Genomic DNA, 22,368 nt, shown 5'->3' with positions numbered 1-22,368 from the left:
ATTAAATATGATTAGGGTGTGTTTGTGTAAGAATTAGCCAATAAAACAGGAGTCCTTATGGTCAGAACCAGGGAACAAGTTTGTTAGGTCTCTCCCTTCTTGCAAAGGGAAGTGTCAGCTAGGTTACGATGCCACACTTTCTTCCCTCCTCCACTAAGGGTAGGCTGTTCACAAGAAGAATTCCACAGCTTCTGATATAGCAGTCCCAAGGCCTCCACCCTGAACTCATATTTTGCATGGCAAAATGCAATGATAGCATTTGCCTAATGAGCTTATCTGGAATTCCCACACCTATACACAGCATGGTAGTTGGTCAGCTGCTTCTAGGACTAGAGGTAGCAGCCAGACCCTACTCTCTCCCAAATGAAATATGATTCCATATTCCGTGTTGCCCTTTTGGCTTCTAGGTCTGCATGCCACTACAAAGAATCTTTGGATGACTGGACTAAACTGACTATGTCCTTTTGTCCATATCACTTGGTTCATGAATACAAATAGGAACTCACCACAGTGTGAGTTTGGATCTCCTCATGGTCTCTTCTGACAGTACTGGTTGCACAGCTGAGCTTTATGTAGGGTACTTGCTGATGTGGGAAACAAAGGCAGAAGTAAAGTTATTAAATTTCCTCACTGCCTACCGCCCACTGACAAGTCCTTGAAACAGACAGAGTGACATTCCTCTAGGGACTCAACTGCCTTGATGTTAACACTTTGTTTGTCAAGGGCTAAAGTCAATCTTAGCCCAACCCCAAGGATCCTGTAAATCTACTTTAACATATAAAAATTCCTTTAGAAATTTCCTTTATCTTTGAACTTGAAGATACATGTTGGCAATCATCCCCCAAGCATGTGACCCACCTATATACATCAGGTTTTATTAGACAATAATAAATGACCTTTTCCTAACAATAGGTACCCCCTCATAGTCCTGGAAACCTTGCTTCCAAAATTCCTCAGAGCCTTACGCTCTCCCTAACTCCCTCCCAACTTGAAAGCATATAATGGGCCACTCCTCATGACCCTGGCACAGCTCTTTCTGCCCATGGGTCCTGTCCCCGTGCTTTAATAAAATCACTTTTTTGCACCAAAGGCATTTCAAGAATTCTTCCTTGGCTATTGGCTTTGAACTCTAACATTCTTTTCCTATGCCATTTACTGGAATATTTAAGAGACAATGGATTTTCATAGAAAATACACATTATTTAGTAAATTATTCTGTGATATAAAATTCCTCTCCCTCAAAAATAAAATGTTAAACCCTAATCAATTGTCAGTGGAGGGGACCAGATCTGCCTGTGGCTGGGTGTTAAACACTATGGGAGGGAGTCCTTACTCTGACCATGTGATCCTATAGTTGCCTCATAGGGATTCTTTCTCTTTTCCCTTTAAATTTCCTTGGGAATTTAAAGACATGTCACAGTATCTATGAGAAGGCCCTTTTCTTTACAGGAAGTAGAATCTGAAATTCATGCAAATAAGGAGTTTTGATAGGAAAGAGCCAATTACCAAAAAACTTCATGACTGACAAAAGATAGCGAGATGTGGCATTTTAAAAGCTAGGGAGTCGCATTACCATTCCCAGGTATTCTCCTCATCTCCACGCTGTGAAGCAAGTGAAATCTGACTGGAGCATGGAGGGGAACATGAGGAAGGAGGGGCAGAAAGAGAGGTTGGATTGCACTGAGCTGAACGTGCCCTGGTTAAGTCACACCTGAATGTATCACCCTGCTGCCATGTCAGATCCAGATAAGCACCAATTAGAGTTAGAAGATCTGTCCAGGTTCTATGCCTGCAAAACACCAGCCATACTTCTCTGTAAAGAGCAAATGATTTGTTTGTAGAAGTCAGTGGTTTTTTTCTTGAAAGTGAGTTGTGTTTCAAAAGCAGTCTCTATGGTTATATTTAAATCTTTGTTGGAAATGGAACAGCTTTGTCTCCTTAATCATGATGACCCTGGAAAGAAACTTCAGATTTGCCTGTCTGTTCACCATGAGGCAAACTTGGGAGGTGGGAACAGTGGCTTCTAGAAGCCCAACGTGGCAAACAGGATGCTGAGATCTTGTGACTTAGGTCATTCCTTCACCCTCATTCCAGACTGTACTTGAGCTGTCTTCAAACTAAGGAGAGCAAAGAAATGCCTTGAATGCATCCATATCAGACATTTAAATGTCTCCCTTTAGTGACTCACATGTGATGCCAAACCTGTTATAAGAACTCCCTTTTCCTTGCAGAGAACATAAAACCCTACAGTTGTTATGAAATCAATGTGTATGCACTGTCAGGGGACCAGAGAGGATGTAGCTCCACCTGGGGTAATTCTAAGCACAAAGGTGAGTCTTGGGACCTTTTGTCAAATTTTGCTTTAGTTCAACAGTTTGGATTTGGAGGATGACAAAAGCCTCCTGTGTTCTACTTTGCAGCACCACGGAGGGGCCCCTACATTAATGCCATCTCAGAGGAAAAGGGGAGCGTGTTAATTTCATGGAACGAAATTCCAGCCCAAGAACAAATGGGCTGCCTCCTCCATTACAGGATATATTGGAAGGAACAGGACTCCAATTCCCAGCCTCAACTTTGTGGTATGTGTGAGAAACAAATGCAGTGGGATCTTTCTTACTTAGCTGTTGGGGAACCATAAGTATGTCCATGCACATACATACACACAGGTGCTAGCACGGTGAGTGGCACACAGTAGGTGATCAATAAATATTTGTGAAATTAATTGAATGAAGAAAAATACAAAAAAAAAGAAAGAAAAATACAAGATATCTAAACACACACACAAAGTTACTGAATATGATTTGTGCAAAGCAAATTGAAGAAATGAAGATAATGGACTAGGCTCTCAGGAGCCGCTCATGTGGGCACATGGCATTTCAGAAAGCAGTAATAGCACTTCAGCACTATTATATATACCCCTGAGGTTTGCAAGGGATGAGTTTAGAGAAATTTTGAACTCCCACATCTATAAATACTATCAGAGCTTATTATTTTCTCCTTAAAATGGGTAAAATACAATACAGTTTAAGTAACTTCTTATGACCCATAATTATTCTATAACTATAAAATGAAAGCAATTAAATTCTGGCTAGAGCATTATCCCAAATGATTTCATCTCTCATTTATGTAGCAGCTCCTAGTCATTTGCCAGATTTGATGTTCTAATCTTTGATTTATTCAGAATCATGGTTTTTGTTTTTGTTTTTGTTTTTGTTTTTTTTTTCCTGGATTGACCTTCTTTTCATTTCATAAACAACTGGCTTTCTTTCAGGAGCATTTATCATGAAGAAGCAATATTTTTATCCCTTCATGAGAGCTGTTAGGTCCAGGAAGAATGCAACAAGGCCACCCTGAGATGTGGGTGCCAGAGAGCTGCCTGCAAGAGCAACTTTTACCTGGGAAACTTTACAGGATGGTCCTTTCTCTTGACCTTAGAAGATCTTCATTATTGCTATTCTGAAAGTTATGACTTTTAATTCTAGTTAATTTTTATTGTATAAATAACACCTGCACATGGTAACAAATATTCAAATAGTTCAGAGAGATTTACCATGGAAATTATCTCTTTCTCCATTTTAAGCAATAGCAGTTCTTCACATGTCTTCCAGGAAAAACTTAATGCACATACAAGCATATATTTGGGATAATCATCTGTATTCTGAGCTACACCTTGCTCTTACCTCTCAATAATACATCAGTTCACATCATTCCATATGGATTTACATCATTTTTTAAAACAGCTCTATAGAATTCTATCATAAGTCCTTGCAATCAGTCTCTTCACTAATCTGCCATCGATAAATAGAACATATAATTGAACAGAACTGCTTCCTACCGGGCCTGTCAATGTAAGTCAGTTCTGAAATGCGCCCCAGAACCTAATGACTTCATTGACCTCTTTGTGGGCCTTTTGGAATTCTCCGTGTGAAATTTGCTTCTGCTCCCCACCCTCCTATTGTCATTTTAGCAGAATTTAAACCATGATGCCTATTTACAATCAACATGGCCATTTGGTTCTTAAAGCTGATCTTATATATATTGAAGAAAACCTCTACCTTATTTTATCACAAATCTGATCATCTAAAGTCTATGTAAGGGCATTTTAAGTTTTATTTATTTTTTTAGTAATCTCTACACTCAACTCAAACCGCAAGATCAAGAGTCGTACCCTTCATGGACTGAGCCAGCCAAGCACCCCCTATGTAAGAGCATTTTAAAATACATTGAAGCAAGGTGCAGATTCAAAGTCCTATTTCACACCAATTTAAATTAAGTTTTCCTTTTACTCAGTAAACACTTGATGAATTAGACCTGTCCCCCATCTTCAGAGAGCTCTCAGTCTACTGAGGAAGATGGGAAAGTACGTGGAAGTGATATAGCCACTTTACTCAGGGACTGACAACAACCTATTGTATTTGGCAACCAGAAATCATTGACAAATCCACAAGTACAGTTTTTAGAGAGTGGTAGAGGGCATTAGGTTGAAGACAAGGGAAAGAGACAGCGGAGAGAAGCATTGCAAATGGAAGAGGAGGACGGAGTGCCAAGGAAGGGGGGGTCCTGTTCTCTGTGTCCTCAGTCTAGCAGGCAGCAGCACTAATGGCCCATGGGGAGTGCAGTGGGAGCACTTAGTCCTGCCTGTACAGAAAGGCGGCGTACAGCTAGAGTGGGGTGTCTGCCTTTTAGTACCTTGCACAGATGATTCTGGTGGACAGCCACTCCTCTGCCATGTGCACCAGGAGTGCATTTCCCTACTGTCACACACATTGTGTTTTGTTACCACTTGGCTGTCTTTGTCAACAGACTCTAAGCATCATGAAGGCAGAAGGTATCTCCCCATACTTACAATACAGCCAGGAATACAGGAGGTGCTTAATAAAAACGGTATTCGTTGACTAACACATGAGTGAATATTGCCCTCCACTTTGTTAAACCAATGTGGATTGTTAGGTTATAACTAGTTCCCAGTAATTTCAGCTGTTTTGTCTGGTAGCGCTTGACCATCCGACCTGCAGCCTTTCAAATGATTGGCAACTATCCCATCTTCCTAAACTGGTACCTCCTTGTTTCACCACCCTGAGCCTAAAGTTTCAGACCCCCACGGATTGAATGCCCCCCTTGATCTCTGTCCAGACCAAGCAGCAGAACCAGTATTTCTGGCACGCCTTCTCCCATTACTCAATGCAACCTATTTTGCTAGCCAAACTGCTGGCGCCATCACCTGCCTGACTGCTCCCTCCACAGTTACTATTTTTGATCTTCAAATATACATATGTGTATGTGTTTGTTTGCATATAAACTTCTTTGGCCCAGCGAACAATTCAAATCCCTTCTAAAGTGTAAATTCTCATTTCTAAAGTCTCATTTCACTCTCAGAGCTAATGATGCCTTCACACAGTTGGACAGTTGACTCTGATGCTCACTGATGCTTCGCTGCAGCAAGATGAGTAGAAGGTCTCTCCAAAATTAATTTTTTAATCTCCTGCCTTAGAAATAAAGAAAGAGATTTTGAGTTTAATCACACCACTTAAGTCTGTCCAAGCAATTTCATCAGGTTAAAGTCAGCTTGCAATTCTCCACATGGTACATTTTCTCAATAGGATGTTGAATATAGACATTGCTCTGATAGTCACAGCTGTTAAGTGATCTGCTCAGGCCTCAGTCCCTTTGGGTGGAGTGGCCATGATATTACAGGACTCCTCGCTGCTTACCCATAGTAAGCCTGGGTGTGGAAGTATGAGGGGTCTGTTTTCCCCACTAGATGGTGAACTTTTTGAGGCAGATTCTGTGCCTTTATATACTTGGTGACTTGTCCAGAGCACAAGCTCAATAAATATTTGTGGCTGTTAAAATAAATATAGCGAACGGAAGCGTTGTCTGACCTGCCCTGAGGTTTGTGAGCTGGTAACTGATGTTGAGGTTCAAAGTGCTGGGTCCCAGTTTCTACTTTGATCACCAGCACAGGCGTGTCTGCTGAGGGAGCCAGCAGGCTACTCCTGCCAGAGTTCTGCTGTGGATCTTGTATCCCCAGCGTTTGAGAAGTCACTCCAAAGCTCACACCCAGCAGATCACTAGAGAAGAATGGCTCTGTACTAATGGAGGAGGAAAACAACATCAGTGCATTGCTCAAAAAACCCCAAATCTTCCCTGCTGAGACTCCCCCAGGAGTGTCAAGAGCAAAAGAGTCTGATAATCTAGGCTTAAACAGCCAAGTATATCCAATCTAGGTACCATTGCTCCTATTTTTAGATTTTATGTCAAATTAAAGCAGATCATCATATTAAACCCATTAAGACTTGTATCTAGAACCTACCCAAAAAAAAGCAGAAAATCAAAATTAATGTTACTTAAATGTCTATTTCATTAACTGCTAAACTTAGCTTGCTTAAAAATTCCATTGAAAACAACTTGTGTATTTGACTTCTTCCCCAAGAGTTCTCAACTATATCTAAAAATGTTGGAAACATTATAGTCATAGAAAATAAAAGGAGTTACTACAGCTACATAATTTCAAAAGCAGAAAGATAGGGGCGCCTGGGTAGTTCAGTCAGTTAAGCGTCTGCCTTTGGCTCAGGCTGCGGTCCTGGAGTCCTGGGATTGAGCCCCACATTGGGCTCCCTGCTCAGTGAGGAGTCTGCTTCTCTACCTCCCTCTGCCCCTTCCCCCAACTTATGCTCCTGGACATGTTCTCTCTCTCCCAAATAAAATCTTTTTTTTTAAAGCAGAATAATAAAAATTCTTTCAAAAGATTTTACCGCAGGAAATGCATTTAATTATTTTAGTATGCTGTCAAGTGGGACCACCATAAATGACATTGTCTAGGGCCTAGTAAAGTATGTACTAATGAATCAGGACTGTTTTAAAACAGCAATGTGCCTTTCTCTTTCAAATTAATTACAGGATTAACAACAAGAACAAAAACAAGTAAAATCATACATTAAAATACTTCCTTTAATAGAAGCCTTTCTTCTTTTTTATCTTTATCCTCCTTTCAGAAATTCCCTATAGAGTATCACCAAATTCACATTCAATAGACAACCTGCAGCCCAGAGTGACATATGTCCTGTGGATGACAGCTCTGACAGCTGCTGGTGAAAGCCCCCCAGGAAACAAGAGGGAATTTTGTCTGCCAGGTAAGAAACAACTTTAAAGATGGTGCGTCCATCCTGGATTCATACATAGGCCTACATTCCCACTGTGTCTGGCATAGAGATGATCAAATGTTCTGTAATTCATTAGCTACTTTCTTGCTGCTACACCTTTGCACTTGCTGTTTCCTTTAACTGGAGTATCCTATCACTTCATGTCTCCTTAAAGATAGTACCTACTTATTTTTCAAAACTCAGCCTAAATGTTTCCTCCTACAGGAAGCCTTCCCAAATGCACCTCCATAATTCTTTCATAATGCACTACATTTGGCCCCTATTAAAAACTCTGAATCCTGGGGCATGTGGGTTTCTCAGTTAAGCATCTGCCTTCAGCTCAGGTCATGATCTCAGGGTCCTGGGATTGAGGCCTGTATCTGAGCAGGGAGCCTGCTTCTCCCTTTCCCCCATGTGCTCACTTCTGTTCTTTCTCTCTCAAGTAAATAAATCTTTAAAAAGAAACAAAAACAAAAACGAAACTCTGAATCCAATAGGCAGAAACTGTTACCTGTTTATCTTCAAGGTCTAGTATGGTACCCAGCACATAGTACTTTTTCACTAAATCTCTGTTCCAATGACCAATGAAAATAATCTCAACAATAATAATAGCAGCTATTACATATACCATGCACCAGTCTTTAAGTGCTTTGCGTAATGCATTAGTTTGCTGGGGCTCTTGTAACATTGTGCCACAAACAACAGAAAATTATTTTCTCACAGTTGTGGGAGGTGGAAGTCTCGAGTTCAAGGTATCAGCAGAGTTGGTTTCTTCCGAGACCTATGAGAGCATCAGTTCCCTGCTTCTCCTCCTCAAGTCTAGTGACAGTCTTTGGTGTTCCTTGGCTTATAGATCTTATATATAGAAGCCTTCATCTTCACATGGAGTTCTCCTTGTGTGTGTCTCCATTCAAATCTCCTGTCTTTTAATAAGGACACCAGTCATACTGGAGTAGGGTCACCCTATCCAGTCTGACCCAGTCTTAACTAATTACATCTGCAATGATTCTATTTCCAAATAATGGTTACTTTCTGAGGTACTGGAAGTTATAATTTCAATATGGATTTTTGGGGGTGGGAGGACACAATTCAACCTGCATAACACTACTTTTACTCATTTAATCCTTGACCATAGCCACATGAAGTCCTTGCTTTACATGATTTACCTGGCCACAGTACCAGGCACTCAATTCAAGATAAATGAATAAAAAGGGATTCAGATAACTTTTATAATAAGGTCCAGAAGGTACAGAAAGATTACCCAAAGTCATAGAAGTGGTAAGTGGCAAAACTACAAATCAAACTCAGATCATAGTGACTTCAGTTAAATTGGAGTATATAAAGAAGTGACTAGCTAACATGGGCTTCCCTCCATTGCTTAAATGGTGCTGTGTTCTCTGGCAGCACCTGTCTGCGTCTGCTCCAAGTATGAAACAAGCTATTCTTGCTTTGCAACATGGAGTATCAAGTTGATCATCCAGGACTTTGTTGTTCTATGCCAGGTACCTCTCCACTGGGAAAGCTGGCAAGCCCTCTTCTCATCCCCTAGTACTCCCATGAAAGTTAACTTGTGGGCAAGCAATTGGATTAACAACTCCGCATCTTCCTGTTTGTAGTACTCCAGACTTGTCCCATCTGCCCAGGAAGGAAGGCAGATGCTAAATAAATGTCAATTTGTGCCAGGTGGTAGCAAAGCTGCCTGCGTCAACTCCCCTGTTCAGCCCTGGTGACACATTTCTCACGGGGGCTGGCAGGTCTGTGGCTTCTTGTCCCTCCCTGCTCACTCTCCTCCCTCCACCTGCACCTATCCTGACACTATCAGAAGAATCTTTCTGCAAGACACCTTGATCCCTGCTGGCATTCACCTCCTGTGGCAACTCATCAGTGGTTCCCCAAAGGCCTTCAAGCTGGAATTCAAACTGCTCCGTTCTCAAACCCTGCATGATCTGCTCCTGATCACTCATCTAGCTTCATCCTCTGCCACAGGTTCATCATTCATACTTGAAAGCAAGACCAGACTACCTGTAGTCCCCTGAAAGTGCCGCCCTGTTTGCTCTCTCTGCGCCTTTGCCTAGTTCTGTGTAGTCCATTTCCCTAAATTTGTCTACTTTGCTAGCTCCATCCTTCAAATCTGTGACTTTTGACATGCCTTTGGGAGAACATCCTGGGTTGCCTTTGATGTCATTTCCCATGCTGGTCCCAGCCTACACTGCCTTGTACATGCCTTTTTTAAATGTGTATCCCATGGCATCATGGCTTACGCGTTTACACATCTGTCTCCTGGACTAGCTTCATGACTAGTCCAAGACAGCAGAGCCCATGTCCTTTCATCTTTGCATCCCAGCTCCTACAAGGGCCTGCCTGATACATTAATAACTCAATAAATGGATGAATTAATGAAGAATCCTGATGCAGAGCAAAACACTTATTCATAGCAAGGAATCAGAACAATTTCAAAGACCCTAGTTAGACAGAAGGCTTATCCAGTGGTTTGGGAAAATCAGTACTACCATTTCTCAAGGGCTCTCTATGTTCAGATACATCACCACATGCTTTATATACACCATCTCTACTCTTCACAACAACCTGCAAGGTAGATGTCATCATTCCTCTTTTATAGATCAAGAATCTGAAGTCCACTGATCACATAGCAGTCAGTGGCAAAACCAGGACTAGAGTTCAGGGCTCCCAGTTCACAGCCAGTGATTTGTATACCCCCCCCCCCATCTCCTTTTGCCTTTGTTGGAGGACAGAGTCCTTGTAGGGCTGGCCCCTTAGGGCCCTTTCCCTGGAACTGAAGGGACAAAAACAAGTTGGCCTCATTCCTGAGCCCAGCTACCTAGTTGCTGTGGGCAGGTGCCAGAGGGTTCACACAATAGTATTTTTAGATATTCATTGCAGATAACTCAGTCACAGGGTTTGCTAACTTTTCAGGTAAAGCCAATTGGAGTGTGTTTGTGGCACCAAGCATTTGCATTGCTGTCGTCATAGTGGGCATTTTCTCAATGCGTTACTTCCGGCAAAAGTGAGTTGGTTACTTTTTCCAATTTCAGTAAATTCACTTTTTTAAAACGGTAATAGCTGTTGCCATTATGGGTCAAAGAAATGGGCTTCCTCAAACATTGCTGGTAGCAGACTAAATTTATTCAACTTTCTTGGACAACAGTATATGATAATTTTTTTAAAAATATTTTTTCCTTATTCAGTCCTTTTTTGTTTTCTTAAAGGTTTTATTTATTCATGAAAGATACACACAGAGAGAGGCAGAAATATAGGCAGAGGGAGAAACAGGGTTCCTGAGGGAACCCTGATGCGGGACTTGATCCCAGAACCCCGGGATCATGCCTTGAGCTGAAGGCATCAAAATATATCTCATGCTGTATGGCATATTATATCCATTAAAGAGGCAGAAGAAAATTAAATGGTATACTATTTGCAATATTACATTTTAAAAATGTTACAAAGAGGTACAAACTTTCTCTTTTTAAAAAGTACATATAAATACCCTCATATGCAAGATGTATCTTAGCATTCAATTTGGCTCTATATAACATAAAAAGCCAAAATAATATAACTGAAACTAGCTGACAGTTTCTCATCCAAGTCAAGGAAGTAAACTGAGGCTGAAGACTGGTGTAGTAGCTCTATGGTCAGGAATCTAGGCTCCTTCTATCTTTTTGTGCCAATATCCTCTTTTAGCTTCCATCCTCAAGCTCACTTGGTCCAATGACTGCAGGAACTATAGCCATCATACCTGCATTCTACAACTGCAGAGAGAAGGAAGGAAGGTGCCCACACCTCCCTGTTCAAGAGCCTTTACATGAAGAAGTCAGACGTGACACTTTGGGTCACACCTCATTGGCCAGAACTTGGCAAGGCAAGGGAGACTTAAAATTGTGGTCTTATATTTGGCTGATTGTCATCCCAGTAAATCAGGATCCTCTTCCTGAGGAAGAGAGTGGTTATAATAATGATGGTTATATCAGGGGATAGAATAAGAGGTGATTTTAGTTCTATTTAACTAATTTTCTACAATTTCTTTAAACAAGTATTATTTTATAAAGAGAATTTTATAATGAGTTATTCAACACAGAGTCTTCATCGTGTTGTGTAAAGTAAGAGAAGAGGCCAAAATAAAACTAGCTCAGAGTCATCCTACTAGTCATTGAACTTGTCTAAAAGGCTTTACATGTATTGGAGCTCTCATATGTGAAAGATACTTCAAAGCAGACCTCTCTTTAGGTAGACTTTGAAAAAGTTTAATTTAAATAGTCAAGTAGGATCACATTTATCCTCTTCAGGGAAATATTATCAGTTAGGGTGAAGGCTTTTTTGTTTAAAAAAAAAGTCCCCAGATATATGGCTTTTATGATAGTTTATTTCTCTCCCATAGAGTAGTCCTGAGGTAAGTCATCCAGGTTGGTTGGCAGCTGTGCTCCACACAGTCATTAGGGACCCAGTTTTCTTCCACTTTACTGGCATTTCTTCCGTTCCTTGGGCATTGTCCTCATCTGCATGATCTGCTCACATTCGTTTGGAGAAAAACTAGTCACATGGGCACATCTCTTGCTTCAAAGGGTTGAACATCCTGGAAGCCTTCCATTCTTATTAAACATCAAAGCTTATTAAAGCAAATTCTTCAAAAATATTTACTAGTTTTGAGTTTTTTATAAATAATCAAAACATTTAAGTCACATGCACTTATAAGACACATTTTTAGGACTTTTTTCCTTCCAGTAATACAAACACATTTTAAAATATTTTCAAAAACCCAGAAATGATAAAGGAAAAAAAAAAGACCAGTGTTTCTTCTGATCATCAAATACAACTACGGTTAACAGTTTGAATTATTTTCCTTTGTTGTTGTTTTTCTCAGCATTCTTTTTTTTTTTAAAGATTTATTTATTTATTCATGATAGAGAGAGAGAGAGAGGTAGAGACACAGGCAGAGGGAGAAGCAGGCTCCATGCAAGGAGCCCACGCAGGAGTTGATCCTGGGTCTCCAGGACCGTGCCCCAGGCCAAAGGCAGGCGCCAAACCGCTAAGCCACCCAGGGATCCCCTCTCAGCATTCTTTTAAAACATGGTTATGTTCAAGCTACTTATGCCATTTGTATTCTGTTTTGGTTTTTTTTTTTTTTTTTTGAAGATTTTATTTTTTTATTCACGAGAGACACACACAGAGAGGCAGAGACACAGGCAGAGGGAGAAGCAGGCTCCTCGCAGGGAGCCCAATGCGGGACTCAATCCCTAGGACTCTGGGATCACGCCCTGGGCCAAGGGCAGATGCTCAACGTTGCACTGAGCCACCCAGGTGTCCTTGTATCCTGTTTTGCTCTTTACAAGGATTTTCGGTTTGTTTTGTTTCTTTACCTTTAGCATAATAGTTTACCTGTTAATACAAACTCTTTATAAACATTCTAAACTAAATAGTAAGCTCTCCACAGATAGGAACTATGTCTTCTTGTTTGCTAGTCCATCCCCAGTATGTGGCACATACTCATCAGAGATTAGGGGTTTAGTCAATGTTTGCGGTATGAATGCATTGCTGGATAGTGACATCTAAACATTACATTGAGTAAAAGTTTCATAGTTTATTTAGCAAATCCCAAATGGCTGCATCATAACTCTATCATCTATCCAAACTTCACAGAAAACTAGTCTAGCCTTGCATGATGCATCATCTTTCTCCTTCAGGATTTTTACTTTATTCATTTGCATACCCCTATGCTGAACCACCTCTACAATGAAATCAGTGCACTAAGTCCCAACACTTCCATGCCACCATATACACACTTAATCAGCTGTCATTGTTTTATCTACAGGCTATTTGTTCTTCTTTCGGCCCTCAGACCTCAGTGGTGTAGTAAAGAAATTCCAGACCCGGCGAACAGCACTTGGGCCAAGAAATACCCCATCATGGAGGTAAGGTGATAAGGCCTTAGTGGTGAGTTGATAGGATTCCAGCGAACTCCCCATTGTAGTTACAAGGAGACCTAGGTACTTACTTCCTATGGATGAGCTGAAGCCTCCTTTGCTAGGTTACTGAGTCACCCCCTTCCATGCACAGGAATTTTCTGAAGCCTATGACCAAAAGACAGACCCATAGCTTTTCATTCCTCTTTATGCCTTATGTTCCCTTCCTTACCTCAACTACTTCAAAAGAAATTTAAAAAGCAAGTATTTTTGCCATTTTCTGAGCACTAGCCTGACTTATCCAAATTCAAGAGAATTGGAGCTTTATAACGTGACATTTCCTGTCCTGAGCATAGAACAGATAAATAGAGCTCTGACTATTTTGGTGTTGGCAGGAAGCCAGTAAGTTATTCCATTGTGTAAGGAAAGGATTTTAAAGGAGAGGCTGCTCGGCTGGCAGATGGGAGAGCAGAGACTAAAGGATGAGAAGGTCATTGCTGCACAGCCCGAGGAGGTGAGAATAGCTCACGGTGGGCAAGATGGTCATCTAGGGTGAGGGGTCTGGGAGTTGGAGGCTTCTGCACATGGAGCACGACTGTGCATTTCAGGGGAACAAAGTGGAGGAAGGAGGTTATGACAGTGTTCTTCCCTGGCAGCCTTGCACTCTTCCTCACACCTTAGAGCTTCTCTTCCAAGATTCTTTTCCTCAGTTACGCTGTGCATCCTCTCATCCACACCCTTCCTCAGGCCACAAGCCAGTGGTACCAGCCACTGCTCAGGGAGAGAGCAGGTTTCAGCCAGGTCTGCCTCAGTTGGGCACCGAGTCACTGGTGTCAGTGCCTTTGAAATCGAAAGGTGGGGCATAAACTTCACCTCTGTCACTCACTATGTGGATGGCCCTTGGGCAACTTGCCTGATGATCTGAGCCCCAGTTTCACCCTCTGTGAAACAGGAATTGACAGTATCTCTAGTGTAAACTGTTGTGAGGATTAAGTAAGAGGCCATGTAAGGCATGTGGGTCAGACAAGGCACAGGTGGTTCACTTTCTTCCCAGGAAGACTCACATTTGACATCTCCTTTCACTATTGAGGGACTGCCTCCCTGTTAAGTTACAATAGCAAGAACAATAACAACAACAGTAGCCTTATATTTAATTATATATATTTTTACATCATATGTCATATACATGATACAATTGTATTATTTAATATATTCATGTTTATATATACATATATACAGGTATACTTCAGATTTATTGCAGGTTTGGTTTTGAACCACGGCAGCAAAGCAAGTATTGCAATAAAATCAAATGAATTTTTAGGTTTCCCAGTACATATAAAGTTATGTTTATACTACACTGCAGTCTATTAAGTGTGCAATGCATTTGGTTGCAATCTTCTGATGACCTATGGGCATGCACTCGATAAGGATGCCGTTGCTGGTGTCAGAGGGGATTCAGGTACCAGAAGCTGAATCAGCTGAGCTTTAAGATCTCTCTCTTCCAATGCTGAGATTCCACAGTCCCATGTCCTAAGAGCCTGAAATAGCACAGTGGGAAGCATCTCTCTGGGTCAGTCCCGGACACCTGGCTCCCAAACTTGCAGCTTTGGCATCATGGTCTCTGTTTGCCTCTGCCTGGGCATGAGGAGATACAGAGGCATCCAGGGCCTATGAAGGGCCCATAGAAACCTAGAAGAAATGCTGAAAAAGACACACAATGGGTTAAAGATAGTAACACAGGGAGAAGATAACAGAAATTGGCATACATGTGTCCAAAGCTATATAGTATGTTCATGGTAGAAGCCAAAAAATTGGGCATGATATAACCTGCCACCAGAGGAGGAGGTTAAACATGTGGGTACATCCACAACAGAATAATGTGCAACTACTAAAAAAAAGGCATCTAAAAATCCCTAAGATAATTTAAAGGTGAAAAAAACAGTTTGTAACAGTTGTCTGAAATGGGTTCTCATTTGTATAAAGAGGAGGGCGATTTTATATACATATACAACTGCAGTATATGGACAGGATATTTCTGGAAGCCTACATATGAAACTGATAAGGTTTGTTGCCTTTAAGTGGTGGATTGGAGGTAAGAGGGCCACTTAATTTTCATTACAAAGTCTCTTCAAGGGATCCCTGGGTGGCGCAGCGGTTTGGCGCCTGCCTTTGGCCCAGGGCGCGATCCTGGAGACCCGGGATTGAATCCCACATCGGGCTCCCGGTGCATGGAGCCTGCTTCTCCCTCCGCCTGTGTCTCTGCCTCTCTCTCTCTCTCTCTCTCTCTCTGTGACTATCATAAAAAAAAAAAAAAAAAAAAAAAAAAAAAAAAAAAAAAATCTCTTCAAACTTTTAAATTCTTTTTGCAAAACTGTGTGCATATATATCTCTTGTAAAAATAACCGGTAAATTAGAAAATAAAATTTAGCTTAAACATGGCATCTGTGATGATGGCCTTGAGGCTGCCTCAGAACCCCATGTCACTTGAACCCCAAAGTGGGTAGACTATTTTAAAAGAACCAAACTGCTCTCCTGGTGACAGGCTGAGGTAGACATTAGAAACACAATATTCTTTCACCTCCAACAAAATTCTCAGAATTCTTTTGAGTTCTCAGGCCTTAGATTCCCCCTTACCACTTTTAAGATGGGCTAAAATAGGTCTTCAAGCTCTTGAGAAAAAGGCCAAATCATAAAGGGGGATCACTGGGGTGTTCTCCATTTTAAACTTCTAGAAACCAAACTGTGTCTGAGGCACCTGAACTAACACTGGTCTCAGAGGCCCTCCTTGTCCCAGGACTCGTTAGCCAGAAGGCCTGCCTTGTACAAGCTCGGAGGAGCAGGCTCTATCGATACTGCCAAAGCCTTCAAGAAGGCAGAGCAGATGCCTCACCTTATGAAAACAAAAACAAAAACAAACCATTTCTGCATCCTGTATAGTCTTTCCCACATCTAGGGTAACAATGCTTGATTAGCTCTGCTTTCCAGAGCTGAAGGCCATCTACCAAACCAGACCACTATGCCAGGGCCAGTATGGGTAATGATCAGAAAAGGGCACACATTTACCTCTAGTTTGTCAGTGTCCTTTACAGAAGGCTGTCCTGAGACAGCACCACCATTCATTTGTTGGATGCTTGCCATGCTCAAGGAAAGCAGCAGACATCAGAGGCCAATCCAAACCAAACCACTCTTACACAACTTGGCATTTGACAGATGATGGAACCAAAGGCCAGAGGTTGATGGAGTTTCCCCAGGCTGTAGAGTATCAGAGTTGAGACTAGTCCTCAGGTTTTCCCCGTCCCAAGGGTATTTTTTGTCATCCTACTTCTCTCATGAATGATCCCCATTTGTAGATGGTTTATGAACATGTTAAAAAAAAAAGTGACAGTATAAATCATCATGTGCCAAGAACCTGATGGTGGTTTCTTTGCTGCTGTAGGAGTCCAGGGTAGGAAACAATCAGTCGTGGCTTCATGAGGGAGGAAGAGCATCAAGCAGGAAATGGTGCAGCAAACAGAGCAGGGTGGAGGCTAGCAGTGGAAGCACACTGAGGTGTACCTGAAATCCTTTCTGAATGGAAACTTGGAGAGGTAGAGGAAGGTGCAGGAACCTGACTACCAAACTAAGGGCTAGAGGCTTCACTGCAGTTGTGAGTCTGAATTGATAAAGGCTTTGGAACTCTGCTTTAGAATGATCAGTGTGATAGTTTTTAGGGTGTAGGTAGAGCCCAATAAAGCCTAGAAAGAGAAATGTTATCAAAGTGCTTGGGCTTGGACTCAGGAATCCGCAGTTAGTTTGGAAAGGAAAGGACACTGAAGAGCTGATAATTGATGTGATGCTGACAAAGAGAAGACAGAAGACAGACAAAATTAGCCATGCAGGAAAAAAGAATGAACATTTTTCCAAAAGTTACTCTGGGTTCTTAAGAGCAGAACTGATAGAGTATTACCCTCAACCTTTCATCAAAGCCCAAACTCATTAACAACCCTTAAAAATTTCATCACGTGACCTCAGATTTCCAAAGCCTCAGTTTGCCTATCAAAAGAACTAGCAGGTTCCAGAGCAGATCAGTCCTTGCCCATTACCTCCATACCTCGGAAGTATCTTTTAAGATTCAGCTCTAGTGTGACTCTCAAAGTCTTCCCTGCACAGACAGGAGCAAGCTCAGCCTTCCTTTGCACCCACCCTGCCCTCTATCCTAGATAAAGAGCTAGTGCAGTTGGACTCATCAGAGTCTGGTTGAAGGTTGAGCTGGGTAGTGAGTCACTCATTGGCTTGAGGGGTGGGTGGTGGGTTTGAGGAGTTCATGGCTCCTGTCTTTCTCAATGTTAATTGCTTCAAACCTGTCACAAAGTCAAGGGCCCACAGTGTCCCATCTCAAACCAACTAGGCAGTGCAGGCAGCAAGGCCTTTCAGAACCCTGGAGAAGTCAGTTGTCAAGGGCTACTTACATAATGTATGAGCCTCTTCTTCCCCTTTCTCAGAAGACACAGCTACCCTTGGACAGGCTCCTGACAGACTGGTCTAATCCTGAAGAACCTGAACTCCTGGTCATCAATGAAGTCCTTCAAGTGACCCCAGTCTTCAGACATCCCCATCACCCCAACTGGCCAGACAAGGGACAAGGAGTCCAGGGTCACTATACCTCTGAGGAAGACGCAGCATATAGTGCCCCAAGCCTACCACCTCCAAAAGCTCTCATAGCAGAGACAGGACAACTAGTGGATCTGTACAAGATGCTGGGGAGCAGGGGCCCTGACTCAAAGCCAGAACACCTAACCAGCCCCTTGACAGTCCTCTCAGTGGACTACCTTCCCACTCATGAGGGATACTTACCCTCTAACATAGAGTATCTCCCTTCACATGAGGATCCTATGACTGACTCTCTGGAAGAACTGGAGCCTCAGCACATCTGTCTTTCTGTTTTCCCTTCAAGTTCCCTTCACCCTCTCACCTTCTCCTGTGACAAGAAGCTGACTCTGGATCGGTTAAAGATGGGGTGCAGCTCCCTCATGCTCTGAGTGGTGAAGCCTGCAGTGTGTCCCACCTCCCCAGTCATCACCTCTGGGTGCTGCCATCAGGCATGTTTGCAACTAGAGGGCAGACAGGCAGCTCGGGGTGAATCTTGGGGATTGAGAATTGGCTGTAGCCCAGATACCTCAACTTGCCTTCTCCAGAGCCTTAGGATCATAGTTAACCTTTGAACAATGTGAGGGTTAGGGGCACAGGCTTAAATCAGCATATCTTTTGACTCCTCAAAAAGTTAACTACTGTTGGCCTTTTGACCACTGATGACATATTTTGTGTATGTATTATATACTGTATTCATACAATAAAGCTAGAGAAAATGTTAAGAAAATCATAAGGAAAGTATAGTACTCTTATTATATTCACTGAAGAAAATCCACCTAAATAGACCCGCACAGTTCAAATCTATGTTGTTCAAGGGTCACCTGTACACCATGTGCATCTACAATCTGAGTTCCTACAACTTTCTTGGCTATGTTGGCCAGTAAAGGGAAAGGATAAAGTAGAAACCAAGGCTCTTACTAGCAATCACTAACAGTCCAGGGGACAGGTTCATGTACAACTATTCATAAAGTAGCTCTATAACAGGTCATATACCTAGGTCAGTAGCACCCAACAGGACTAAGATAGAAATGTTTTCTATAGTTCTTCACTGTTCAATGCAGTAGATATGAACCACATTGGCTACTGACCACTTTGTAATGTGTGTAGTAGTATGACTGAGGAATTGGATTTTGATTGTAATTAGTCACACTTGGCTAGTGGCTACTGTATTGGAGGGCACAAATCTAAATGACAGACTATAAAGAATATGAATTTTCAAAACAGATCAACCCAATTTTACAGATGAGGACATAAAAAATGCTGGTGAACACCAATATAAAAGGCCTCCCACAATAGCCAGGACTTCTTCAAATGCCTACACAAAAGTACCTTTTTCCTATTTTATTTTGTCTTCACCCTATTTCAGTGAAGCAAGAGTAGCTTGATGGTGGAAAGTTAACCATAAAGCCGCTGTAAAGAACCTGGGCCAACAGCTTCCCTTCTCTGAAATCCAGTGTCTTGGAAAGTAGTGGCCCAAAGGCTGACACCTTGTTTCCTCTTCCTTCTGCTGCAGCAGCTGTTGCCTTCAGAATCAGGGCTGTCTCCGGGTCTAAGACCCAAACCACCAAGGTTACTTAAACTCGTGTCATCCCCTTCTCTCCAAGGCATCCTGTTTTCCTTCCTCAGGAAGACTGAGCTGGTCCTCAGACAGCTGAAGTTGAGCCTAGAAGATACTTCTTTTTCCCAGCATGAACTTAGAACATGATACATGCTTTACTCATTTAAAGCTGTGGCCCCTTCCCCTATCCCATCACTGCCTCTATCCCTTCACTACAGGCCCTTGGGCAAAGATGGTAGGGAAGTCTTTTAAAATGCTAATAGTACCCTTCCCAAAATAACAAGATGAAAGTCCAAGAACCTTTTTCTTAAATCCCTGTTAAGCCCCGGACCTTGACCCCAACCCAAACACTGGCACCAAGACAGCGGTGGTTTACCAGATGTCCCTCAGAGCTCTAGAAATTGAACTGAATATTTGCTTATTCATGTTTATCTAGTCTTCCTGCCATTCCAGATATAATATAGTTTCCTCAGGCTTTCTTTGAAAAGCAGATCCTTCTTTCCATCTCTATTCTATTTAGGTGGTGAGGAGCACCCTTGCACATGGTTCCTTGCATCTCAGCAGTTTGAGTTGGTTTGTCTATACCCAAGATGTGGTCCCTGTTGTTTACAATGAGTCATACAACAAGGCCACCCCCTCAGAAGCTGGTTAACCTATCACCTCTTGACAATGAGAGGCAACTTCTTTTACAATTCCTGCTTTACCTATCTCTGATTTTCTGATTGCCCATTCTTAGTCATTCATCCCCTCCCCGCTTGGACCCAACACCCAGCTCCCATCTCATTACCCCCTAGGCGCTTTTCCTTTCCCAAGAGGATATTGCATTTGTTTTCCTAAAAAATACAAAAAAAAAAAAAAAAAAATTAAAAGAGAATTCCTTGACTCCTAAAGGATCCTTTTAAGAAAACAGAGCTCTCATCCCCTCAATGCTTTCGTAATTAAGATGTCCATACCATTTACTTTCTCTACTGGACTAAATAACTTAAAGGCAAGAATGATGGTAATTTGCTTCCCCAGCACACCTGGTTCATAATAGGCTATCGATAAAAAGAACCATCACCTGTTACTGTTTTCACCTTGTTCCTTCAATTCCAGAAGCCAGTCTAGTTGTGCCTACTTCCCTCTTTACCGGGGCTACTGAGTTTGTGTTTGTTCTTCATTCCCAACACTCTACACGACTGTTCACTAACGATGTTGCTATATAATACATGTAGCAGTGGTTATTTTAAAAAGCCCTCTTTGAGCATGCCTTTGGCTGCTCACTCTACCAGATAAAGTAACCTTTTCACAAACAAGAGGATAGGTAACTGTTCTGACCTCGCCAGGTAGTAGTCTTCACAATCCCCTTATCCTGCAGATGCAGTCAAAATACCAAATCAGGTTGCCTCCTTTAACCAGGACTAGGTGGGGCTCATGTATATTCATATACCCAGTTTTCATTACTCAGGAAAATTAGCTTTGATCTTAATCCTCACTCCTGTACATTCGCAAAGCCAACCCAGAAATCTCTGCTCTTTTGAAACACACCAAATTCCTTAATTCTCTGAGACCTAACTACTACAAATAGAGTCCAAGTTCTCTTAGTGCATTCATGGGAATCTCCACCATTAATTCTTGTGTAGAGATCCTTCTCTTTAAATTGCTCCTTGAAAGGGCCCTCCTTGCCAAAAGTCAGAGATTCTACTTCCTGGACCTCTACCATTCTTTTTGGCAATAAAGTCAAACTAATGTTAGCTAGTTCTTTCCCTTTACTGACTTTTCCCTTCCATTCTGTCCTAATTTCTCAGCTGCCATTAATAGCCCACAGCTGCAACTCACCAATGCCCTGAGGCCAGTGAAAGACAAGCCAAGCTAGGCACATTCTATTCTAGTCAATCTCTTTATGTTTGATTCTTGGTTTTTCTCCACTAGGCTTTTTCCTTCATCTGATACAGTTGTGATCTGTTCCAATATTGCAGCTAAACCCTCCAAAGAGACCCATTTTTCTTTTCCTAACCTGCAGGACTCCTGGACATTCACATTATCCACTCTATGAAAGGCTTATAAGTGAACTCTGAAATAAATCACTTCTCTAGAATAAGAGATGAGGAAAGAAGTCAGATCGTTACATCACAACCTAGATTAATTAGAATAAATCTCCAGTAATTAAAACGTTTGCAAAACACATACACTAAAGAAAAATGGACTGAGCAAACTCAATTGCCCAAGAAACATGAAAAAAAAAAAATCACCTGTAATCAAAGAAATGAAAGTTAAATACCGTTTTTCACTTATCAAACTAGCAAAATCAAGAGAAAAACCAAGCCAGTATTAATCAGAGAAACTGGTGCTCACACCAGGAATGTTAGCTGGCTCCTATCTGGAGGCAGTTGGGCAGTAATATTCAGCAAAATTTGAATAAGTTACTCCACTCCTAGCACTGTAGACCAAAGAACAGTATAAATATCATTAAGTGGGATAAATGATTGATCACACCACAGATTAAAATGGAGAGAGGCCCTAAATGTCCTTCAGTAAGGATCTGATTATATCATAATCTATATAATAAAACACTCAATTTCATGGAATCTAAGATTCCACCAGTTTTAGGACACACCATTACTTTATGTTCTGAGAAGAAAAAATTGCTAATTAAACTGTCATATGCCGTCAATTTCTATGGTGGATGATCCCGTCCCCACCATTTTAACATGGCAGAAATTGGAATGGATTTTAGAATTGCTGACAAATATACTATACAATCTTTCCTTAGAAGTTTAACAAAATTTGACATGGAAATAGTTACAAAAGGTTGAATAGAATCATCTTTTATAAACCAATGCCAACCCCCCGCCCCCCCAAAAAAAAAACCTGGAAGAATATACACCCAAATGCTATAGTGGTTATCTCCAGCCACAGGTTTTTTAAATTACATTTTTTTGCATTTTTTTCATAAATACTCATTACTCTTAAAATTGGATAAAGTCAATAAATATGAAGTATTACCAATTTCTTTCCGAAGACTTGAAACAGTAGATCTAGAGACAGACCCTATTGAGCACTTTCTTTAAGCCCATGCCACTTTCATCCTCCACCATGTCTGGCACGTTCACTGACCATTAGTACTCCTGTCAGAGGGTATAGC

The 22,368-nt window shown here is 41.6% G+C and overlaps 1 protein-coding gene and 1 long non-coding RNA gene across 10 annotated transcripts in view; one reads left to right on the top strand and one right to left on the bottom strand.

Annotated features, from left to right (window-relative positions):
* Window positions 1-22,368, top strand: part of IL12RB2 (interleukin 12 receptor subunit beta 2) — an 83,073-nt gene that overhangs the window by 50,875 nt on the left and 9,830 nt on the right. For 5 of the 9 annotated variants that reach the window (XM_041770150.1, XM_041770154.1, XM_041770152.1 and 2 more), the window contains exons 11-16: window positions 2,232-2,330; window positions 2,421-2,579; window positions 6,996-7,133; window positions 10,077-10,167; window positions 12,967-13,066; window positions 17,539-18,389. In XM_041770150.1, the coding sequence (XP_041626084.1) occupies window positions 2,232-2,330; window positions 2,421-2,579; window positions 6,996-7,133; window positions 10,077-10,167; window positions 12,967-13,066; window positions 17,539-18,075 (1,124 nt within the window). In that variant the 3' untranslated portion in view covers window positions 18,076-18,389. Of the gene's footprint in view, window positions 1-2,231; window positions 2,331-2,420; window positions 2,580-6,995; window positions 7,134-10,076; window positions 10,168-12,966; window positions 13,067-17,538; window positions 18,390-22,368 lie in introns of those variants that run through there. The other 4 variants (XM_041770156.1, XM_041770155.1, XM_041770158.1 and 1 more) reach the window with 4 other exon arrangements.
* On the bottom strand, window positions 14,202-17,593 carry LOC121499496. The gene is made up of 2 exons (XR_005990144.1): window positions 16,121-17,593; window positions 14,202-14,758 (listed from the first exon to the last, which is right to left on the bottom strand). It is a non-coding gene; the product is annotated as an uncharacterized LOC121499496 (long non-coding RNA).

The sequence above is a fragment of the Vulpes lagopus genome, chromosome 10 (assembly GCF_018345385.1).
Source record: "Vulpes lagopus strain Blue_001 chromosome 10, ASM1834538v1, whole genome shotgun sequence".
Taxonomy (NCBI): Eukaryota; Metazoa; Chordata; class Mammalia; order Carnivora; family Canidae; genus Vulpes; species Vulpes lagopus.
The sequence above is the reverse complement of the archived record's forward strand: the minus strand, read 5'-3'. Positions and strand labels throughout refer to the sequence as shown.